Source organism: Channa argus, chromosome 18, assembly GCF_033026475.1.
Source record: "Channa argus isolate prfri chromosome 18, Channa argus male v1.0, whole genome shotgun sequence".
Classification (NCBI taxonomy): Eukaryota; Metazoa; Chordata; class Actinopteri; order Anabantiformes; family Channidae; genus Channa; species Channa argus.
In genome coordinates, this window is record NC_090214.1 from 7,593,574 (window position 1) to 7,618,944 (window position 25,371).

Sequence of the window (25,371 nt, forward strand, 5' to 3'; positions counted from 1 at the left end):
GTTGGATTAAATTGTAGCTTTTTTATTTATAAAATGACTTGTCTTTAAAGGTTAAGCGCTTTTACTATGTTTTAAATCTGTATAGTATAATCTCTTTATAAATCTATGTATACTGTATACAAATACATTTAATTTTCTGTGAAATATTTGAAATATAAGTGCATGTGACTTGTGTACCGACTCAGCTCGGCTTGTTACATACGATATATGATATGATATATTATTTTTGGTGCAGTCCGATGGACAAACTTCACTGTAGCTCACGGAGTAGTGTGTTAAAATCAACTGCTAATGTAATAAGGTGCAGTGTACATTTCATGATGCTCAATGTATCCAAAAATCCGGCTCTGAATCTTAAACCAGGAAGGAAAAATAAAAGCAAGAACCAAACAAACAAGCAGCAACATCAGTAGGGTGACCTCAGTATGTAATAGTGCTGCAGAAAAAGCATCTGCCAAAAGACTAAATGCAAATGTAAATGCAAAGCCTTGTGCAAATTCTACTAATATCCATTTTTTGGATAAACAAACATTTAATTTGTCACTAAAGCATGTGTGGAGCCAAATTTGCTGTCCACTGCTACTAGGCACTTGGCTGCGGAAGAGGGAATTCATGTTTCCTCTTCTCTCCTGTATTTTTCATAAGTGGTGTTTGTGCTCGCTTGGTTGCATTTGGTACAGCAAATCTTGAAACGGCAGCCCGCCCACAGCCTTTTTGCCTATGGAAGAAGCTAAGAAATTGGCATTTCCATGTTAACAACAACCATATTTGCATGTTATTTTATTCAGGTTTGACTTTTTGACAAGGTACACTAGCTTCCTAACGCCTTAATTGTATATTTAAATTGCAATAATTCTCATTTGCATAGTATGTGGAAGTGTGTTTTTCTGCTGAAAGGCCCAAATTAACACTGTAGCTTATTGGTGGTCAGTGGCATCAACAGATATTTCAACCACACCCTGTTCGTAGCACTGTGTTGCATGGCGAAGGCTGCTGGCGTTGAAGCAGACCTTTGTTGTCTTGTGTGTGGTAGTTACAGCCTGCGGGGGGCTAAAGAGCTCAGTCACGTGTCTTTGTGTGTGACAATCTGCCTGTCACACATCTGACATGTCGTGAGGAGGCAGACCTCCCCTTGTTTAAATAAGAGTCACCCCTGCCCGCTGTCAAAGCAGTAGTGAGTGTGCATGGAAAATGTTATTCTTTCTAAGCAGTGATTTTGTGAATGAATTGTCTTTTTCTTCTCTCACCATCTGTTCCTCTTTGTCCATTTCTCATTTTTACCCTCTCACATATATATATATACACATACATATATATATATATATATATATATATATATATATATAAAAACAAACAAGCAAGTGAAGTCGCTCTCACAGTATCCTAATAGACTCACAATGTCCAATTTTGTTACGCAGACAAAAACAAAAGGACAAAGCTTTTCCCCCTCTCACGCTGTGCTCTCTTGTTTTAAGACACGGTTCTCTGACGATGAACATAATGTGCCTTGAATCATGTTCCTGCTCAGCTCACTGAGGGAAGCTCGCTCTTGGCCCACGGGGTGGAAAATCCCAGAATCCACTGCCCGAAAGAAAGAGTTTTTCTCCTCATCTCATGTAGATTTAACCCATTTTCAGTTGCCAAGTTGCTCAGTGCTCCTTCTGTTGCTAGTTGGTCTTGTTAACTGCAGTAGAGAGTGTTAATTGTTTGACCATATGGTGTGGAGTACAGAGTTGATGGTCAGACCGGTGGTGTTAAAGTAGAGAAAAATATAAAGTGAGGCCACATCTACAAATAATTTTTATGTTTTGTTGTATCAGAGATGGAATCTATAAAAAAGAGCATAGTCTAACACACATCACCATTAAAACACTGTTTGGTAGTTTTATTTATATTCAGGGAACCTTTTTTCATGGTGGACTAAATGTAATATATTTTACATCTATTACATCAGTATCTAACTTAAAACCTGCTTGTGGATCGTTTTTGTTGCGCTTATGTTTCGTTAGGACATCCTATACTAAGTCCATTACAGGTCACGCTTTATCACACAGTCACTGTAAGCTAATGAATGACTTACCAACTCTCTCTCTGCGTCTTCTCTTCGGCCATTTACTTGTTGTGAGATTTAAACCGATGCGTCTTCACAGTAAAGGGCAGCGACCTCCTGAGGCAAATCCTGAGAAAAAGAGAAGGAACAAAAACGCAAAACTTTATGAAATTTGTGATTTAATCATAAAGTAACCAACGGTAACAGAACCATGTTTTATACTATAAGAAATGCTGAATAAAGGAGGATTGCCCTCAACCTCCTGCCATCTTCTGTTTTTGAGCGTGATGGGTAAGAGCAACCCCAAAGAAGTCAAACAAAAGCTTTTATTTACACCATCTGTTCCTTCTTTTTAGCAGTATTTTTGAAACTCATGCCACATTTTAATATTCTGTAACATTATTTTGTAGATGATTTTCTTTTTAACCCCTCAAGAGTTTTTCCAATCTTCTGTCCATTCCCTTGGGATATCCCCGTGTGGTGTGCACAGTACAGTAAGCAGACAGATGACAAATATAGTAGTATGGGGGGGGGGGAGAGATTAGACTAATCTTGGTTATTTTTGTTTGGTGGTCTGTTGTCGGTAGTCAATGTGTGTAAGTTAAGAGTATGTTGAGGGGGGGTTGGATTGAGGCAAACAGATTGTCAATCCTGGAAGAAGCTTGTATAATTCATGCTCTATAAACTTTCTCCCTAAGACATGTAATGATACCAGACAGTTGGTATTTAGAAGGAGTAACACTCATGGCAGACATCCTGTAATGATGCACTGAATAATTAGTAACAAACTAATTAATTAGTAACCACTGAAGCAGTTAGGCTTCATCTTCTTCTTTATATCCCAGGAGTTAATGTTGTGGTGGATGGATTTAGTCAAGGAACTTGCAGCTGTAACAACAGCTGTGCTCATCAATTTATTGATGTATAGTATAGGGGAACCTTTACAACAATGGAGGTTTTATTATGGATGTCCATATGTCAACCCCATCTTCTAGAAATTACATTTCTATACGACTAAACTCCAAATGCCAATAAAGTTTTGAAGGGAATGCAACTGCAATAGCGTGAACTAATGCAGTGAACATAATTTAAAGTCTTGCAACATAAAATCATATTCCCTTAAAAAAGTAATCACGTTTGCAGTTTAGTTGCATAGGGACAGTTTTTAGGTGACAGCGTTTCATATCTGGCTACAGTACAGGTTAGACTACGTATCTTTATATCTGTATACCCTTTATCACCTCATGATGCTATAGCTGCTGCTGCACTGTGGATCGTGTGACTATAATACAATAGTGTCCCCAAATTGATGTACATTGTCTGTTGCTTGTTTTAGCACCACCTTTTGGTTTTGCTACTACGATATGTAACTTTATGACGGCGGTTGAGCATCAGAAATGATTAAAGGCAGCTCTGAGTATTAATGATTCACTATGCAAAAAGCTTATTTTTGGTTTAATTCATGGCTGTGCTTAAGAGTATTGTCCACATGTCAAGGTGTTTTGGTGCAAGACACTGAACCCCAAGGTCTTCTCAGTGTGTGTAGCCCCCTTGTAAGCAGCTTTGGATGAATACAAATCAACTTTATTGATCTACATTTGGAAATTCTTGTGGACAACTGTTAAATTCAAGGTGGTGCTACTACCTGGCGATTTAGTGTCTTGTCCCAGGGCTCTTTGATATGTGATCAGGAAGAACTGGGAATTGAACCACTGACCCTGACATTTGTGGATGACCGCTCTCATAATTATTCTCAAGTCTGTGTAGGGAGGTCAGGTTGGATGGGTGGAATGATAGACTACCAGACAAACAGGTAGTGAATGTTGTTGAAAACCGCCACATAGTAGGACATTATGTAAACCCTAACTACAATCTTCTCCCTAAGCCTAAAGATGTGGTTTTGTGCTAAAAGCATCCAGTGTTCATTTTCGTAACGCAGACAACGAAGTTGGCACATGAGGCCCTAGATGACAAACAGATTACGGCCAAATATATATATACATGTCGTAATTTTTGAAGCAGGAAAAGTTGTCCTTACTTAAACTCAGTTAGGAAGGATCCATCTTGCTGATGTGTACATGAGCACAGCAGGTCACCCTGTGCAATCCAGTCAAATCCCTCCTGCTCTCACATGGGTACTAATCTTCCCAGGCTTCCTTCTTAGGACAACCACAACACATGCCCTGCCTCTGTTTCACTCCTTCATGACATCCTCAAACATTATGCTAATTTCGAACTCCTCACTCGTTGTCTCTCGTTCCTTTTCCTCTATCGGTTTTGTTAATTTAAACATCTTTTGGCAAATGTCTGCCGTAATATTGATAGCATTGTTTAACATTTTGGAAAATGTAGTTTTGCTGGGTTTGTTTTCTTGCTGAGTGCATGATGTGAAGACCAAAACCACATCCATGTGTATGTGTTGGAACCAGAGATAGGAGTCAGGTAGTTTAGATTTGTATGAAGACGATTAGCAGATGTGAAAGTGCTTGGGTGGTTAATGTACACAAATAGAAGTGTAAAAATGACAAGTGGTCGTATTACAGGGAGTTATGTGCTCCGACTGTTTCTTTGGGGCCAGTGCTAATTGTGCCACAATATAAAACATTAAAGTGAATCTAGCAACTCTTAGAGTTGCATTCTATCTCCACTCGTGGCATTCTGCCCTTAATGCTGCAAGGGCTTATGGGAAATGGTCTATAATAAAGGCCGCGACAAAACTAAATAAATAAAACATATTGGACCATTTATTCAAAACCCTATCATAGTTATCAATGTTGGAAAACTCAGTGGGATTTTAAATGGTAGTTCCATGTTTATTATTGAGCCCTCAATCCTGAAAAAGTGCAACTCCACAATATTACATAGTACTACACAGTTTACACCTTATACATGTCAAAGGTTATTGCTCAATACATGTATAATGTTTTTAGAAGCAAATCAGCCAGTTTGGTTCACCTCCAAATATGTCAGCTAGGTGAAATCAATTACTGGGTGGAAGTTTGCTGAATGACTTGTTTACAAATCCATGACATGATATTTATTATACTTTTGAAAAAATATTTCACATGCGGTATTTGTCAGTATTTGACATAGCTGTGAATGTTCTTGGGTTAGCAGCAGTGGTAGCTGTGCCTTGGGCAGATGCTGCATGTGTTGGTTCTCCATTGCCTCCCTGTTATCTCTCCACACTTTGACTGAGGGCTCTGATTTAATTCCTGGAATGATGTTGTCAAACTGCTTTGCTGAAACAGGCTTGCATAACCAGAAGATTACAGAAAAAAAACAATGGGTCATTTGGGAAACAGTTGTTCTTGAAAACTACTTGCATGTTTCTGAACAATACGTCCACACACACTCATTTGTTTTTTCAGCAGTTTTCTCAATGCATTGGTGGAAAGCAATGTTCTAACAGAGCTACAGTACTGCTTACATTTTAAGAGGTCATGTATACATGTTTTCTTTGAGCTGAGCTGATGTTATTTTGTTACCGCACTCAGGTTACAGGTACAAATCAATAGAACATTCAGCCTCCTCCTCCTCATTTATAAATACATTTACTTGGTCCCATGATGCATCAAGGCATTCCCGTATAGAGCACATTTTTACAAGCCTTAAAGAAATTACTAAACAAATGTACTTTAATTATACACATCAAACCCTTGTGACTTCAAGAATTATGTCTATGAGGACAGAATATGGGACACGATGTAGACAATAAAGGACTGAAAGGCGATATATAAGATTCCCTGAACAACATTTAACAACAGTTAAAGTTATTATTTCCATTCTACATTCATTTCCAGCACACTATCCCCCCATCATCCACAAATGAAGTCCATGCATAAAACACAAATTCACCCCGTGGCTGTGTGAGCTTCTCTCCCAGAGGATGCTGCATCTGCCAATGCAGCTCTGAATGGTGGAGCACAGATTAAGGCATAAGTGTTGAGGTTATCACAATCACACGACCAAAATAGATGCAGACCGGGTGAGACAGCAGGCAAGACAGTTAGGCTCATGGTTCGGTGTGATGTGCCTAGTGGAGGAGCAAGACAATACTGCTGTCAGACAAGGGAATAATTGAAAACAGAGCAGATAAACAGCAGTGACCCCACAGGAAGGACCTAGCAGCCTTCATTTTAACTCAGGACTGACACATCATGACAAGGGCTGACTCATCCAGTTAAACTGATGCTTTGGTCAATGGTTGGTAGTAAAGTAGATAAAAGGCTACATCATCAAACCATCTATACCGTACCAAGCATCCACTTTCCTCATTTCCCTACAGACGTTGACATTTCCACTCCTTTAAATGTTTATCTGATGAATATCTATCCTGTATGAATATCTATCCCAACACTATTTAATGGGTTGTGACTGTACATAATAAAAACAGGAGAACAAACTGAATTCAGCTTTCAGAAAACAATAATAAAATATTCCCCATGCCCATTAACGTTCTCTAGGTAACACTTTAATATGTGATTTTATAGTTAGCAAATATTTATAATGTTCAATCACTTGCTCATTAGTGGCAGTGATTGGCAAATATTATTTTTAAGACTAGTCTCATTCCTTTAATGTAACGTATTCTGGATAATGACTCTGAAATGGTTTTCTTATAATAAAGTTAATAATTAAAATGATTGAGAGGCATGAAGTGCGACAGTAAAAATGTTTTGTATTGAGGACAACTAAAATAACTGAGACTAGACTTTGTGTTTGTATGGTCACTGATAGTTTAGAATGCTGAAAAAAAGGCACATTTTAGTATTTTCCAAAGCATTTAGTTATTTCTATGTTTTTACTTGAATACTGCAGTTTCTTGCTACTTTCCACTTTTCTCCACTACATTTTAGAGGTAAATATGCAGTATGTATTACTCCACATTTATTTGAGACTAAACGTTATCACATCATAATAAAAAGCACAATTTTGTTGATTATTTACATGTCATTGTTTAGCTTTTTAAAACTGTGGTACTGCTAGTAAAGGAGACGGGTACTTTTGAGAGCCAGTACATGCCACGAAAAAATATAGCACGGCCTTCTCAATTTTAGATCACTGCTTGTTTTCTGGCACTGTAAAAATCCAATCGATCACCACCTGCCTTTTAATTAAGTCTCCGGCTACAAATTACGGTTGGGCCTCATTAGCTAAATGTACTGACTTGGTGCCAAAGATTCAGCCCTTTTGTTTCCTTTTGCAGGGAAAAAAAAAATACTCTGCAGTTTTCACACAGATTCTAGAGCTGCAGACTGATTAGCTTCTCAGAGCACACAGTATGCAGCCTGAAGCTCTGAAATAATGCCAACTCCATTTACGTTTATTTATTGCTCAACTATACATAATACCAACGTGATTATACATAGCACATGATCAATAATTACTCCCAGCAATCTTCACTCTTTCTGGGGGAAGGAGAAAGACACTGGAAATGTAGAGAAATTAGAGCAAATTTTAAGACGTACATTTTTATAAACTCAAGCTCAGTGATCAAAATCCTTCAAAAAAAAAAAAAAAAAAAGTATACAGAAGAAGAAAACACCAGACTTGCTAAATCCCAGTGATTTCCCAAAACATAATATGATTTTTCAAATCCAACTGTAATTGTGTGATTAAGCAAAACGAGAGAGAGATCCAAAAAGGAGATTTACAAGACGATGTTAAGCGGGAGAATTCCAGATTTTCCTGGAAGCTGTTTTGTCATCCTTCAATGTAATAGCCAGTGGTGGATTTAATCCCCTCAAATTAGTCCCTTGCTAATCCTCACTAACCTCGAACAGAGGTCACTCATGTCCAATTTCAAGATGCATAAAGAACACTTTGTAATTGCGTGTTCAGCTTGATGACGAGTAATTCTGTTACATGCTCTTTTCTCTGTCCATCAGATTCAGAAAGTTAGCCTAAAGTACATAAATCAACCTCACACATTGCAGTCATGTAAAATCTCAAGTAAAACACGTCGACTCAGGTCTATGAGTTTGACAGTATACAAATACTTTGCAAGGACGCCATTAAAACAATTTGGATTGAAGTTATACTAGTCTCCTCTGTGGAAGTTTGAGTCTCCCTGGTTGACATCTATACTGTCCCCTACTTCACTCCACCATGTTGTACTCCTCCTGAATGCATGGGGAAGGGCCACATGTGAATGAGCGCTGGATGGACATATCCAGCGTGTGACCTTGTGTCACTATCACTTCACATCTGGCTGTTTGTCTGTTCTGTATTAGAGGATTATGCTGAACTATGCCCCTGTCTGCATTTAAATTTAAGCTTGATGCATTTAATTCCGAGCCTATATTTTGCCAACGCCAGCCGAAGTATTGGTGGTTCAGTTTATTAGAACTTACAGTAGCATCAAGAGAGAGAAAGCACTCTGAAAATTCAAATCTTTTCAGTAGAGACAGAGCTTGGCTTACTGCCTTGTTGTGTCTGACATTGGGGACAGCGTGTACATTTAATTCCACTCTGTAGATCTCTTGTGTATTTGTAATTTAAGCAGGGGGTTCACGATCATTACATGGCTGCTTCCCCTGCGAAACACACTGGCAGCCTTTCATTATGCATCATTGTTGTTTATCTTGAAAGCCAGCCTTTTTTAACCAGGATGGCCACCTGGCTCATTCTCCCATTTGCCATGTTAATTCACTAATTTCTGAATATTTCAAATGTGGGGAAAAAAGAATAACTATGCTTATTGTTGTATTGTTCATCAGGTAAATTATCTGCACTTTACTTCCCAGGGTTGCCAGGTTACTGAACTTCAAGGTAAATCAAATATTACAATGTGAAACAAATATGATGCCAGTGCTGTAAGGCTTCAATTTTACATCCGTCTTGATGTGGTTTAAAGTACATGTGTAACCAAATGGTGGCTGGCCTACATTCTAATATTACTGTATTATACTTCAGTTTAGCCTTAGTGCATCTCAAAACCACTGGCACAGAGAGCTGCTGACTGATGAGCACATTAGAAAGTTGTGGGAATTCAGGACCATTAAGGATTTTCAGTTCTGACACATATCCTGAACATGACATGTACTGTCATGTGTACTTCTTGGGCTTAAACCTAGAAACTCTCCCTCCACGTATTCGACTACTCTGTAATTTTTGTATTTTTATGGCCTTCAGTGGGTGACTAACTTATCCGTCACCATAAGCAAGGCTGGATACACATAAGAGATGGAGACAAATGACATTTCTATCCCAACATCAGTGGAAACAACTGAGAAACTTGCTGTTCCAAAAGTGAAAATCCATCCTCACATATCCCTATGTCACACTGAAGGTTATCCTGTATAATCACCTGACCTGACCAGTCATCCACACCTGGAACCTCTAATATTAATAGCTCTAATAATATAATTCTACCTCATGGTTACCTGCTGCCACTAGCAGACCTTTCAAACTGTGCCCCTTAAATAAAACCCAAACAAATCCAACATTGTGTTAATGAGTTTCTACATTTTTCATCTCTGGCCTCAGTGACTCACTGTGACCCGAAGGTCACAGAGGTTTGTCACCAAAGTCAAAGGATCCCGGGGTATTTTTCCTAAAACCTTTCTGAAACCTTATCACCTTATCATTTGCTTTACCCCTAAATAAATAAATAAATAAATAAATTTCTATTTTTGCCTGGTGTGGATCACTTGCTATTCCAAGTCAAATCAAACTTCTTGTTTTACATTCCTTTTGCAATCCTCCAGGATTTATCTCTTTTTTGTCGCTTCTTTTTCTTCCTGCTGGTCTTTCCGGTTATGTCACCAAACAGTGATGAATATGAAGACACACACTGACACAACAGTGTAAGAGAGTACTGCTAAATTAAGAATAAAGACATAGGCTGCTGATGAGATACAGGGTGCATTGCGACAGCCATCCTGTAAGCTAGAGGCTAATTTTAGGCTTTCAGGGCAGTGCATTGTATCTCCCCGTAGAATAGTTGAACCATAGAGGGATCTGAGCATCAGCTCTGCCTCTTGTTCTCTGCTCTGTTCTGTGTGTGGACACTGTCCTTTGTGCAGAAAGGTTATGGGACAGTCACAATAGACCAGGGTGGAGAGATGTGGATTCAAAGAGCTTTTAAAAACACCTGGGGTTCGGTGGGGGGGGCAGCTGGCAGATTTTGCACACTAAACTAGTTCAGAATTATGCTAGAATACAGACATTTTAATTAGTCTAGAGTTGTTACACTGTCTGACAGAGGGGAGTATGTTGAAGTGCCAATGGGAAAAAATTGATGTTGAAACAATTGATGATGAAAACATTTAATGCACATTAGGTATTTATACTTTTTACAATGTGGTTTTACTTTAGCAAATATACTACATCCAAACCGATTGTTTCTATATTTGCATTATTTACTTTGAAATTCCAATTCAAACTTTAGCACTAATGTAGATAAATTTACAGAATAGACAATTTCCTGAAATCTTTTATTCAACAAATCACCAAATGAGACAAGTTTATTATGCAAGACCAACCAATCAGCAACCATCTTTGTTCCATATTTAACTTTTTTTTATTGGGGGAAATCAAGCTTGAGTGTGAGAGTGATTATGGAATAACTAACCTGGAAAGAAGAAATGGGTTTCACATGCTAATGAGAAATTCTGAATTAGTGCCTCAGCCAACCAGGCGTAAGTTAACTCTCTTCGCTCAGATTCAGTGTAAATGAAACGGCTTCTCACTGCAGATACGCTTACTCAGCCCTCTGATGACTTTCTATTCTGAACCTTCCTGCTCTGATTAAATAGCCACACCAGCAGCTACGCTTGCCCGAGCGCATGAAATTTTAAGACATTAAATTGCTGATTATTGCAGATGTTGATTATTTCTTTCATCATACAGTATTTGATTCACCTCATTCGCTCTGCATTACTTAGTCTGCATAACGCATGTCCCTGCCACTGTGTTTGTTTTAGAAAGTAGCCATGTTGAATTATAAGCAGAGATGCTCTCTTTTTCCAAACATACACGCACACATACAGCAGCCAACTGTCTAGTGGCTAAACGGGAACTCCATGCCCACCACCTTTAAAGAGGACAGTGTACATTTGTGCATGTGATGTTTCAAAGAAAACAATGGATTTAAAAAATGTACCAGTGTATGTTTGTGCCCCTTGCTCAATTTTGCATCACTTAAAATATAAAAAGTACTTTCACACATGAAGGTTGGATTTAAGTCTAATTAAAGTGTGTTTCTCTTCTGTCTCTCTCATTGGCAGATTTTCCACATGACGTATGACCTGGCTAGTGCAGTGGTAAGAATATTTAATTTGATAGGGATGATGCTGCTTCTGTGCCACTGGGATGGCTGTCTCCAGTATCTGGTGCCTCTCCTCCAAGACTTCCCCCCTGACTGCTGGGTGTCCCTAAATGGTATGGTTGTAAGTATTACAGTCTTCTTCTCTTTTGTTTGTTATTTTGATATATGGTAGTGAAATATTAATATTGGTTTTCAGTGCCAGGGAACACAGCAGTCTTCCAAATAAGCCACTAGCCCTTAGTTACCGTCACTACACAAATCAAGCAGTGCTGTGCATTGGCAAGAATCTCTTGATCAATACATATCACAACAGGGTTTGTGAGACAATTTATTGCATTATATTGTGATACTGAAGGAAAGGAAATATGATTTTGCGATTGTTTAACCGCAATACCCAACAGAACACAACTTATCATAGTGGACATCTTTCATGATGTGGTATTTTAATTCAAAACCATGTTTCCCAGTTTGATTGCTGTCTTCAGTTCAATCAAAAAAAAAAAAAAAAAAAGGTAATGTAATTGTTGCTCTGCTCTGCTAACTCTAGTCTGTTGGTGATAGGGTACAGACTACACACAAAGTTCTCTACAATCGCTTAGCAAATCTATGAAGTCACTAGGAGGTGCACACAAGTTTTCTGGACCACTGTTCTCAAGCTGAACTGATAAACCATAGATTAGTAAACATAGTATGTGTGTGTCCAAGTTACATGATGCCTTTTACACGTTTTACTTTGCAGTAACATTACTTTTTTCACATTCCTGAATTCATTCAGTGCAATGAAAGACATGAATTTTGAATCTTCAAATCACTTCAAATTGCTGTTTTCCAACCCCAAGCCCCCATCTTTTGTTCTTGCAAAGCTAATGTTCAGTTAAGGCTGTTCGATTTCTTTTTTGTAAGAGTAGGCACTTTATTTTAGACATAAACAAGAGCAACCTTCTCCTTTCTACCTAAAAAAAAAAAAAAAAAAAAAAAAAAGAAAAAAATCGGTCATATCCAACTAGCTAATCACAGAAGGTCTGCTGAGAAGCTTATTTTCCTTGGTCGGACTTTTCCTTTTTGTTTTCAGATTTATTTTTTATTGTTTTACATTTATGTGGGATAGCTGCTGTAACCTGCCAGTGTCCAACTTTTATCATGATAGAAATAATTGCAAGCCAGCATTGTTTGAGGCTTTTCACTTTGAGTCTTAGACTCTACACAGTCATGTTTGTTTGTTATAACATTTGTAGAGTAATTTCTGGTAAAAACCAATTTGGAGATCATAATCTATAAATAGCAAATGCAAGAACATTTCAGCAGGAATTTTGTTGTAGGTACTTTGTACATTATTGCCATAGCAACGTTCAAAAAACTGCAGTTTTTAACCAGAGAGAACATCATACCAGTGATGTGCAGCTTTTTTGTGTAACAAAGCAAAGTACGAAAATAAAAAACATTTTCAGACAGACTTCGTGTTTCATGGTATTTAACACAATTACAGTTTTTCTACACAGAAAACTGCTTAATTTAAAATCCTATGTACTATTCCCCCCTTTGTCTGTGCTTTTTCTCTCAGCACAGTTTCCGATCTTTCTGCCCCCTTCCTACTCTAAGTTGGGGTCTGTGGTGGTGGCTCCTCTCAGAGTAATCTGATAAGTGTGTACCGGCCTCCTGGGTGATGCTCTTTGTAAATACTTGTGCTGGGAACTGCCTTCTCATCTGACAAACATTTCTGTACTCCACATGCACACTGACTGCTCAGGGGCATCAGACTGAAGGTGCAACTGTCAGCTTTCCTCAACATCCATTGTATACCACTCTTATTTTTTTACTTTGAGGCAATAGCAAGTGAGCCCAATACCAACTAGCATGTGTTATTCATTCAAAGAGACATTATCCATTAATGTTTGCACTTAAATTGGCAGTGATTTCATTTCTCACATTACTGCCATGATTTATCTGGGCTAACTGTCCTGTAAACAAAACTGGGCAAACAGCTCATTTAAATTCTCCAACTTTTAAAACTTCCCTTTGATGAACTGAACAACATTTTCAGAATCCTCTTGGCAAGATTTAATTGAAGGTTAATTTAAATGCAAAACCTACATTGGAAACAACATTACAACAATGTCTCACAGCTCCTCCCAGATTTATTTATTAGGGTTCTAGTGACATCTTTTGTCCTACAACACCTGCCAACACACCTACATACTTTGTCTGAGACATAGGTTTAAAGGGACACCGGTGCTTCAAATTCTAGACCTGTGACATAGGATTACCACGAAAATTTTCAACCAGTAGTCTGAATGTGTATTCCACTTTTATCTTGTGTTTCGAGATGAAAATACTGTATACGTTTTTGACCGCATGAGAGAACTGATGACTCAAAGGACAATTAATAAAAAAAACTAGTCAATCAATTGGGAACCAATAATCAAGCTTTGCCGTTTTACTTAATTTTCTATCACTGTACATTGAGCATGTTAAAATTTTGGATTTACTTTATTGGAGTCCCACTGCCAATAAGTGTCATTTTATGAATGTGAATTTGTGCAATATAAAGATCACCACACCTACCAGACAACACAGTTCGACACTGCAAAAAAATAATAAAAGTAATTTTATAAAATGCAAGATTTATAATGGATAAAGTAAATTACTAAGACTGACAAATGCATTGCTGACAAATTATCAAACACTCTCAGTTTAGTTTTGGACATTGAAAAACAAATTTGTTGACAGTATTAAAATAAAATTTCACCTCTTACAAGAAAGCTATTGTAAACAGTAAGAACAACTCAGATTAAGACCTTTGCCAATCGACCTTCATCAGAGAAAGTGTTTGACATTTTGATCACATTTTAATTTGATACAAACTGATTTGCTGATAGTTTACAGGGTAATTTTGGATCTGTTTTTGTAATGATTGTTTCTTTAAGCCTACAGTAAATTTGCAGAAGCTTCCCTTCAGGACAAACAGTCCAAAAAAAAAAAAACAACAAACAAAAAAAAAACAAACAAAATAAAAAGACTGAGTGTTCGTTTTAACCCTAATTGAGACATTTTGGAGTTAAACTTGATGTATGTGTGATTGGTACTGTCTGTCATTTCATGAACAGCTAACATAGTACTGTTACTGACTGATGTGGTAGAATGAGCAATTTGTGGAATCTCTTCCCTGTGGATCTTTGCTGATATAGAGGCCTACATGCTGACTGTGGCCTCGCAAATCCAAAGTGCAAAAAGCCCAACCTACATGTGGGATCCCTCTTCTCACACCATCACAATGCATTAGTGTTCATGAGCTAAAAACCTTGATAGGAGCCCTTCCATTTACTGCAGGTTCAAAAACATAATGTCAGTCTCTGGCTTATCAGCAACGAGACGGTCAAGTGAATGTTTCCTTCAACGAAAATGTCTTTCAGCTGCATTTATTCAAGAGAGGGTGGAGACTTTATGCTCCGATTGCGTCATATTTTCTTTTCCTGTCGTTGCCTCCGTACTTTGTGTCCATGCTGTGAGAAGAAGAGTGGGGCCAAACACGACTGCAGATACTGCTGAGTGGTGCAGAACATGGTGTAGGGCTGTTATCTTCTTGACTAATGGCCTGAGAGTGGATTCTTACTCTTTAGAGGCTGCATTTACTTAATCACTAGACAAGATAATGCCACTGTCACTGTTTTGGCTCAGCAGAGAGGCCAGTGGGTTGTTACCTTTGTGTACATTTTCGGTATAAAGATGTGTGTGTAGGAGCATGTGGGTTGTGTGAGTGTATGTGTGCCTACTGTTTCTGTCCAGGCTCATAGTAAGAGACAGGCAGCTGAGCAGAAGTCTGCTGAGAATTCATGTCTCAGAGAGAGTTAGGGGCAGACAGATCGGCAGATACTATTGGTAGACACATACATGCACACACACACGAAAGGCCTGGCTAACCATGCATAACCACCCTTCAGCATCAGTCACTCTTCCTGGCCTCTTTTATCCCTGGACCACACTCTACTGTTCTATCCCTTTCTTCCTAAACTCCTGAATGAGTCATTTCCAGCAGCTGGGCTCAGAACAGACTTATGAATTAATCAAACTTTTTGTTCTTTGTACTTCAACATGAAGGTGTGCTGGTTTCATATGAGCCAAAAATAAGACTGCCTTGGCTGAGCGTAGCTGCTAACAACATGCTCAATGCTGAGTTTTAAAGGTTTGTCTCAGGACAATTTGAAAATGAGTTTAGCTACTGAAACAATTTAATGGAAGATCACCTGGAGGCTGCAGGGAGTTTCTAATTTCCAAACATGCCGGTGGCTGCCTTGCTTAGTTTACCCTCTCTGATTGAGAAGTTGTGCTAATCAGTGAAAAGTGACTGGCACATACTTAGTTGCACATGATTGGACACTAAATATTTACCTCTCGCATCAGAATGTTCTTCTTGATGTAGACATTTATTTACAGGTTGTAAAACAAATCCAATCTAAAGGATCTACGGTACAGAGCTTGAAATATTTTTTGATGTGTTAAAATACAAGAAGAAAATTCACATTAAACATTTTGGAGAAGCATAACTTACTTCTTAATCCACGCCGCCAACTACAGAGATGAATCAATTAATCAGCTAATCAACCGAGGGAACAATAACCAGCAGCTATTTTGATTATCAGTAATTTTAGGTAAACTTTTAGTACAGTAATTATTTAAATATTCACTTATTCCAGCTAGTCAGATGTGACAATTTGCAGCTTTTCTTTGATTGACTTGATGATAAACTGAAAATCGGGGGGGTTCAGACTGTTGATTAGACAAAGGAAGACATTTAAGGTTGCTCTGTTTGGGAAAATAAAAGGTCAATTTTATCTTTATTGGAATTGTGTAAATCGAATGACGAGTTTATTTGAACATAAAAATAATCATACGACAACCTAAAATGAGGAAAATATAGGAGATCCTTCACCATGAAAACAACAACCACAGCTTCACAGCCAGACACACTCAAAATATGAAATCATCATTCTACGAGGCTCTAAAAGGCTAAATCCATAAGTAAATATATTTTTTTATGGTATGTTTTCACTTCTACGCTATGCATCCGCTCCTGAATGAAGTACAGATGAGAACTCAGTGATTTTTGTTATTGGATTATAAGTGTTGTTGAAACTCAGATCCTGTCCTCTGCATCTGTGCATTACATCCGGTTTCATTCTTCGGAACCCACAACAACCAGCGCCTCTGGGTCACGCTCAACACCGTCTGGGACACTGGTGACTCATCAGTTGGTCACATAACCAGTAACATCTGGTGTGAGGGGACTGTTTGAGACCTGATGTTGTGACTACTGAATCGGAACGCAGGCAAGCCTTAAATGTACACTTTCACAATCGAACACGGCACAGTTTATATATAGGAACTTCCGTTGTTGATTAGAATACTTTGGCAGTGCTGTTAGATGAGATTAATTTTAATGAATGTGATAATGACGTCTGTGGATTCACTTAACTGTTCTACTTATAAACGAAGGCTGAGCTGCTGAAAGATGAATATGCACGATCTGATCTCACTTGTTTTGCTGCATTCAGTGCTCCATTATATTTAGAACAACTCTGGAGAAACAGAATACATCTGCAGTGTTAGACACATTTATTAAAATCAAGGGAATTGTGAAAAATAGTAAAAACTACATTTTCTGGAGAAAGTCTGTTAATACTGCGATGACTCACTTTTCCCAAAGGACAGAATGCTATATCGCAAGAAACAACACTTAAAAATTCCTGCCAATCTGAGATTTCTGATTCTTAACCCTCATGGAAAAAATATGTTTGTCTGACCTTTGATTTCAGCTGTAAACAGACAAAAGAGACCTGAATATGTAAAGCAAATGATTATCTTCTGCAATTATAATACACTCCGCCTGACCTACTGTGAGTCACTCACTGTGATGACAGCAAAAAAACAAACCCAAAGAATTAATTTGAGGAGCAAGACTGAATGAAGGAAAGCTATGAGGTAAATATCATTAGAGCGTCACTGGTGTTTTAACTGGGGTCTTTGTTTTGCTCACCAGAAAGTGACTTTACAGACTTTATTACTGCAGTGTTCTGTGTTAACTCTTTTTCCCCCCCTGTTTTTCAAAGCTTTAGACATGTTAAACCCGCATCAGATCGCTTCTGCCACCATTTAAAATTTTTCTTTGTATTTTCTGTCCTTTTCAGCTTATCCCGTGAGTTCAGGGTCGCCACAGCGGATCATTTTGTCCGCATGTTGATTTGGCACAGGATGCCCTTCCTGACGCAACCCTCCCCAATTTCAACTGGGCTTTTTCCCCATTAGAGAATCTTACAACAACCGCCTTCATTACCCTAAACATGCAACTTTTACTTGTTTACTTACTTCAGAAAACTTGTGCAAATTAGTCACTTTTATATCTTCCACCATAAACGTAACAGTTTGTAATCCTTAAAGCCTGGAACCGTTGGAGCCATTTGGTCAAACAGATGGCTTTTCTCCCCACTCATCTGCTTCGCTTTTATGGTTTTGCATTAAACTTATGAAATTTCCCTTCTTAAAAATAGTTAGTGTGGAAGTATTATGAGCCCTATAAATAGGTATTTGAATACAATAGTTAGTTTAAATACAATATCTATAAAGTCTTGTCCTAATTTGATGGAACATCACCAATGTCTGATGTCCATTTTGGGACATTCACTATAGAGATGGTATTAATTTAACGAGTCTATTAAATGTAGTTGACTCCAATTATGAACACTGATTGAATTGTGCTGACACAGCAACTTCAGAACAGTAAGAAAAAAGAGAGAGAGAGAGAGATACAACTCTGTTGTACAGTGTTTTACTTATGCTTTCCTAAATATTAGTGGCTGTTAAGTTAAATTTACCAGGACATTTACAAGTGAAACATGCCACCCACTCAGCACCAACCACTTTCCCCAAACTTGAACTGAGAGCGCCATTTTCTAAATTCTGCATTGACTTCTTAAAAGGAAATGACTTAAATAAGCACATCCCCTTCTAACTGCAGTCACAGAATGATAGTAGGTTACATCACTAGAAGTTTCTTCATGCTATTCCTCAATATCAACATGCATCAATTTTACTCTGGGCATAGCTGCTGCTACACCTTTTTCAGTTCAAAGAAAAAAAAAAAAATCAAATAAATAATAAAATACAAAAAAAAAAAAAAAAAAAAGTCGCTATATAAATGACCCATATAATCCAAACAGTATGCCTACCTGACAAGCTTCTTATCCAATACTTTATCACTTTACTGTATCTGTGCACTGGGCACAACCAAGAACAAAAACAAAAAGGTGCAGTGAGTCGCTCAAGTTTATCTGGGATCAACTCTATTTCTCTGCTATCCCATGCTTATAAATATGTCAACACAAAGACTCTGCAGTGTTGCTCAGTAAACAGTGACCCACCATCTCAACATGTGAAAGGACACCTATGGTCCATGACCCTGCAAACGGCATTTGTTATAGATGCATGGTTGGGAGCATGTGTCCTCTCTGCGTGTAAGCAGATTATTCAGTGACTGCTGCGTGACAGTAAATATTAGAATTTTGCTATAGTCATCACTAATATTTTCTTTGCAGTGTATTGCATGAAAAAACATTTGAAAGCAGTATTTTCTTGGCTGTCTGGAGAAAACAAAAGAAACTGCCAAGGCAAACAAACTGGACTCCAATTGTTATTGAAGCTGGCAAGTGTAATTATGACAAATTTCCTAATCAGTCTGGAAGAAAAACTAATCAGCACAGAGAAGAGAATTGGGGAGTCATCCGGGGCAGATGATTAGCTGTAAATTTACCCATTTACTAAATCCCGGATGATGAAGAGCATGGATTCGAACAGAAGACACCAGCACATAGACGTGATGGGATCTGCCATGTGGAACTATGTCAGCAAGTAAATAGGACAGAGATTAACTATCTTGTTTTGGTAGTTTTATATTTCTTTTATTAACTATTCTCTTTGGGGTGGGACAGGTATTCAATATGAAGTGCTTCCTCAGCACTTCTTTTTCAGAGGAGGTGAAGCTATTGGAGCAGTCAGCAACTTGGCTGTGGATACAAGGCCTGTACCAGAGAGCTGTCACATTTGTCTCAAGATAGGAACTTGCTGTGTTCCACAGATGTAGCCGCAATGGGCCTGTTCATTTGCTCACTAGAGATTTTGAATGCTCCCCCAGGGAACAGGCACATTTTCACATTTGACATGTACTGTATTAATGAGATGTCTAAGTCCTGCTCTAAGGCTAAAGTTGTGGACTAAAAAAAAGGTAGCAAAAAACAATCTTAAATGCACCTGCAAAGCTAGTTCATTTTCATTCTACCCGATTATGCAGATGGATTAACGACTAGACATACAAGGCTGGGTGCCTAACAGATTCTTAGAGGTTTGTTATTAAATAGGCAAAATGTCATTTAACAAATAAATAAATAAATAAAAACAAACTGTAAGAACTGCAGAAAGGCCAGAGGTATGCATAAAACAATTCAGTTTATACATTACAACACATTTGAAGGCAGTAGCTGTTTCAAACTGCCACACTGGAAATCAGGACGATAAGCCTGGCATCACAGGCATTTTTGCTAGATGAAATAATTGTTCTAATGAGAATGAAGACATCGACATTGAAAGCATTCATTTTGCTGCTCGCTGCACAGTATTGTATATTTACATAAAAATAAATAAATAAATAACAAAACTTATGTTAGACTATAACTCATTACCCCATGTCTGATATCAGAGCAATAAACATTGCTTGATGATCTGCCAAACCCTTTGTTGAGGTTGTCACCAGAAAGAAATCTTTCTAATAACTTCATGGAGCATTTACCTTCTGAGATTTGTTCGTTTAGTTCAATATTGACCTCATGCAATACGAGTCCTCTGAATCTGCTGAACTAAAATCATATAATTGTGTTATCACTTGAAAGATGCTGGAGTAGGTAGAGAATGTCTTTATTGCATCTGTGCAGTCATATTTCATCCTTGCTGTGTATTATCTCAGTTTTAATGTGCAGTGTGGCTGCATCTCTGCTCATTTTCAAGTTTGCAGCAAGTGATCAGGTTTTTTCGGTGATCAGATCACAAGTGAATAAAATACATGTGTAAACAAGCACCAGGAGGGATTGTGATCCAATCCCTCAAATCACTTGCCAAGGTGGTCTGGGCCCCATTTGACCACACAAAGTTTTTACTTTTAGTGGAAGTGAGACAGCGATAACAGAATCTGTGGTGGTCTGCTGGACACGAGTGGTCCGGACACCCTGGAGACGCATGTAAGAAGACAGGTGTGAACAGTGATGTGTCTTGGCTGTCAGCTTGTGTTCAGATCATTGAAAAGCATTTTAAAACCAAGTGTAAACAGGGTCTGAGTAATGATTAGTCAACAACAAAATGGCTTCTCATAAACCCAGCTGGATATATACAGACTTCGCGTACGCACCTCAAAAGGTTTCTGTGCAGCAAAACAGAGACCAGCACATGCTGTGAAGGGTAAAAAGGAATGAGTCCTACTCCTGCAAATCACTTCCTGTCATTTGTTTAAAAATAAAAGACACTGGACGTGCCGATACGTCACATGATGACGTGTGACCTGATCCTGTGTGTGTGGGGATCCATGAATCCCTTCCTCCCAGTTCTGCATATCTGTATCCTGCCTCTGACGCATTGAATCCCATTGCAACACTGGGTAAAATCTAACCTGAGAGAGAGAGAGAGAAAGCCAGTCCTCACCTTCTCTCTCTGTGCTACTCGCTGTTAAAAATGCCCTGGGCTTAAACAGAAGCGATGCCTCAGACTTCTGTAAATAATGCAAGTCTGGGCTTTATTTATTTATTTATTTATTTATTTTGAGTACTTACAAACAACCCTATAGCAAATAGGAAAATAAATAAGGCCAGGTACATCCAGGCGGAGGGAGAGCAGAGAGGGAAGTTGAAAGACTGAAGGAGGAGAGAGCGAAATAGAAAGGTACAAAGTTCAGTCACTGAGTGAGGGCATTAGGCTCTGAGGCATGAAGAGTACGCAGACAGAATGTTTGGAAGAAGTTCAGTGATCCATCAAAGGAAAGCCTGTCTTTCCATTCTGCCTGCTGGAGCGCCTTGCCATCTTGCTTTGCCTTGCAGTAACTCCCCCCGCACCTTTTTCTGTCTCTGTCTTCCTCTCTCTCCCCCCGTCTTTACAGAATGTTTCCTGGGGTAAGCAGTACTCTTACGCCCTCTTCAAAGCCATGAGCCACATGCTGTGCATCGGGTATGGTGCCCGGGCACCCGTCAGCATGTCTGACCTGTGGATCACCATGCTGAGTATGATTGTAGGCGCCACGTGCTACGCCATGTTTGTAGGCCATGCTACAGCTCTAATCCAATCACTGGACTCTTCACGCAGGCAATACCAAGAGAAGGTAAGAAGCAAGCACCGACACACATCGTTATATTTAAACACACGAGACTGGAAGAAAATATTGGATTTACATGATATTGGTAACTTTAAATAAATCCAATTAGGGTATGGCTTCAATTGTGTTGTATAGAAGTAAATATGCTAATTTCCGATTGTTTGTACCTGACGGTTTTGCTTTTTCCGACCACCTGCTCAGATAGAGCTAACATTTCTTAGGTTAGAGCTTCTTTCAGTTGCCCCATGGATCAATAGGTTTTTCGCTCACAGATTACAATACCTAGGGTTATGACAAGGAATGTTTTCTAACCCCAAGTAGATCACAGGCGAGCGGAGTGAAGAGATCCGTGACATGACCAGCCTCCTCACCTGCTGCAATTTCAGTCTCTGTTATATCCATACATACATTTTTTAATTTATTTTTTTACATTGCATGGGGGTGATTATCTAGCATTTAAGCCGAGCCACCATCTGTGATCCCTCTGAGGGGCCCAAGCATTTCCCAGAACACAAGGACATGACTGATGCTCAGTGTGCTCACATGCAAGAAGCAGATTTCAGCCCTCAAACGTTTCCTGTGGTTAAACTGCAGAATTCCATGTGCAGGGGATTAAAGTCTCTATGATATGTCGTGGTCAACTTCAGAGAATAGTTATAATTAAAATAAAGTGTTGACCTCATAATATAAATACTTCTATTTATAAATTTTTTAGATCATTTAAATATATTCAATTAATTTTTTAAGAAGCAATGAACAGATATTTATTAGAAACTCACCTTGTTTTTTGTTTTGTTAATTCTTTAAGCAACTTTTCAAACAAACCTTAGTTTTGACAATGTGCTGCTTTTCTTTCTAATTTGATAGTAAAAAATTATACTCGCAGCAATTTGCTGAAAAATTAGCATTAAAATTTTTAAATAATAGAGGTTGGTCCCTTTTAGATCCTCATAAACCAATCATCTTTGGTTTTTGCCATTTGATGATGTGACCTTGTATTGTGGCAAAAAATAATAGTTTATGAAATATTCAAGCAACAGTTGGGATGCTGTATAGGATGTTAAAATCATTATTTAAATTTGAAGCTAATAATACACAAAAGATAGAACAGGGGCATTTTCTCCAATGTGCTGCATCAGCTCTTCTTTTACCAATAGTCTGTAAGTGTTTTGGAATAGAGGGGAGCAATTGTTTTAAACTAAAAAAAATAATACTAATAATAATGAAATTCTTATTTGACAAACAGCTTGGGACTTCCTTTGTTATACTTTTTCTCATAATGTGTAAACTATTTTCAGTGTGACAGCTCTGGACTGCCGACAGGACATTTAAGCACATGGACACTTTCACAACATGGCCATGCTGTTATGTTTATTTTTCTTTTTTCACCTCTATATCCTCAGTGAATTAGCTGTAATCAGTGTATATGCACACAAACGCATGTACTAAAGCTAAATTGGATTGATCCTCAAGGCACACATGAATTATTGTGTGGGGCATTGCTATATTTCTTATGACAGCATTGGCAGTCACCTTGGCTGTGACTCTAACAGGACACGCTAAAATAACAGTTCATTAAATGTATGTCTTGCAAATAAAATCATTTATCCGTTATCAGTCATTCCAAACTGATGGTCTGTCCTTGCCAGCCTCTCTCATGGTCAATTCAAACTAGTGAAACCACCCCTTTTTATTTCTCGTGCACTGTTGCAGAGCTAAATTACATGGCACTCAAAGCTCATTATTAAACTAGGGTATCACTGTTGTACAGCTCACAATTTTAGAAAGACTTAGTCACAAATACGGTGAAATTCCCATGTAAGCTTAGGACAAATCTAATTAACTAAAGAACTTAACTTCAGCAAGATTTCTAGAATACTAATCATTCAGTTTCATCCCTCTTACCAACGAATTTTATCCTCACAGTGAACTTTAACTCAGGTCCACTCAGTCACACAAGTGCTGATTGAGGAGATCAGAAAAAGTCAGGATAAAAAGATGCTGATGTGGTGGGACACAGCACACTCAAGTAAACACATTTGAGCACACAAAAAACGGCTTTGCCAGGTACAAATGTAAATCACAGTATGAACCTGCATCTTCAGGAGCAGGCTAAGCACAGTTTACAAAAATATATGATTGATGATAAACAGCCAGATACAGCAGATACAGCACAGTCCACTAAACGTAATGACTGAATGTCACCCACAGCAAACAATTTACTGTTTAAATTTGACTCACGTCTGTGATGTACATCTGCTCCACAGCAAATCTGCTAAATCTACATTACTCCAGGCATCAAAATGACAGCTCTGAGGCTGTGAAAGCCATGTTCATGGTCACAGAGCCCCAGTATGCGTAGCTAGATTCAGCTAGGACCGATTTGCAGCATGCCTGTGCATGTGAGTGGAGCAAGCTGAGGAGCAGCAGCAGCAGTAGCTTCAGGGTGCTCAGCCTCTAGTCTTCACATCACTCACTGCCACCGCTGGGTGGTTGGAAACGCGGATGGATGTGGGAGTAGTGTTAGAAGTCAGTCAAGGACAGAAATTGTTTAAGGGGGAGAACGATTGTCTAATCACAGAAAGCATATCCTTCAGTGACTTGTTATAATGTGTTCAGGAGAAAAAGAACAACACTGACATGCTTAAAAATAGACTGAAAGATGGAACGAAATACAGTAAGAGAAAGATATAGAGGAAGAGAGCAATCAAAGAAATAGTGAGAGGGGCTGGAAGGAAATGAGGTTGCAAAGCATGTATGATCTCAACACATGCCTGCTGTGATGCCCTCACGATGCTGAATCACTGTAAGCCAGCTGTACAGCTGTGTGTCATTCAGCAGCTGAGCACAGTTATTCTTTAAGACATGTCCAAGCTGTGACTCATTTATACGGTGTACAGGGCTTGGGATCTAATGTAAACCGAACCGAACCAAACTACTTGTTCGCCTTGAAATATTATATTGGTTACATAAAAGTTAAGGAAATAGTTAAAAAAACAAAGTCAGCCTTGAAATAAAAACAACAAAGTAGCAGAGTAAATCATTGGTGTGCAAAACATACCTAAATATATTCTCTGATACAAGCAGCCATGTTTAAACTATATTTAGTTTGACAGGTTGAGCTTTCTTGCTGAGAGTCAGATCATATGATAATGAGAAAATTCATACCACTGCATATCTGTTAAATATGAACCAGAAGCCAGCAGTCAGTTAGCTTAAAGGAATGATAGTAGTTAAATAGTGTTTTTTATTTTTATTTTTTTTAGACTTTCTTCATAGCAAATACTCTGATTGAGGCTTCACATACATGTTACAATTTTGGCCGTTGTTCATTTCTTTTGAAAACAGCCTAGATAGACCAGAGCCAAGGCTGTGCATCCTGGCCCCCCATGTCTTATAGTGTAATCACATTCCAGGTAAAATTTGATATGGTGTCTGCGTAGGACAGAGACAGTAACTAAGACTTACCGTCACAATATTTTACCATATAACTATAGCTATATTAGCCATGAAACCCAACTTGTCGTTCTTGCATAAGCATTAAAAAAATGACAAGGCGATTCCACTTAGCTAAGTTAATTATCTGTTGCCTTCATAATTATCACATAGACATGACAGTGGTATTGTCTCAGCAAGAAAGCGCATACT

At 38.4% G+C, this 25,371-nt stretch overlaps 1 protein-coding gene across 1 annotated transcript in view; it reads left to right on the top strand.

Moving 5' to 3' along the window:
• Nucleotides 1-25,371, top strand: part of LOC137103913 (potassium/sodium hyperpolarization-activated cyclic nucleotide-gated channel 1) — a 64,767-nt gene that overhangs the window by 15,372 nt on the left and 24,024 nt on the right. The window contains exons 3-4 of the mRNA XM_067484671.1: nt 11,284-11,445; nt 21,511-21,729. Coding sequence (XP_067340772.1) covers nt 11,284-11,445; nt 21,511-21,729 — 381 coding nt within the window. The remainder of the gene's footprint in view (nt 1-11,283; nt 11,446-21,510; nt 21,730-25,371) is intronic.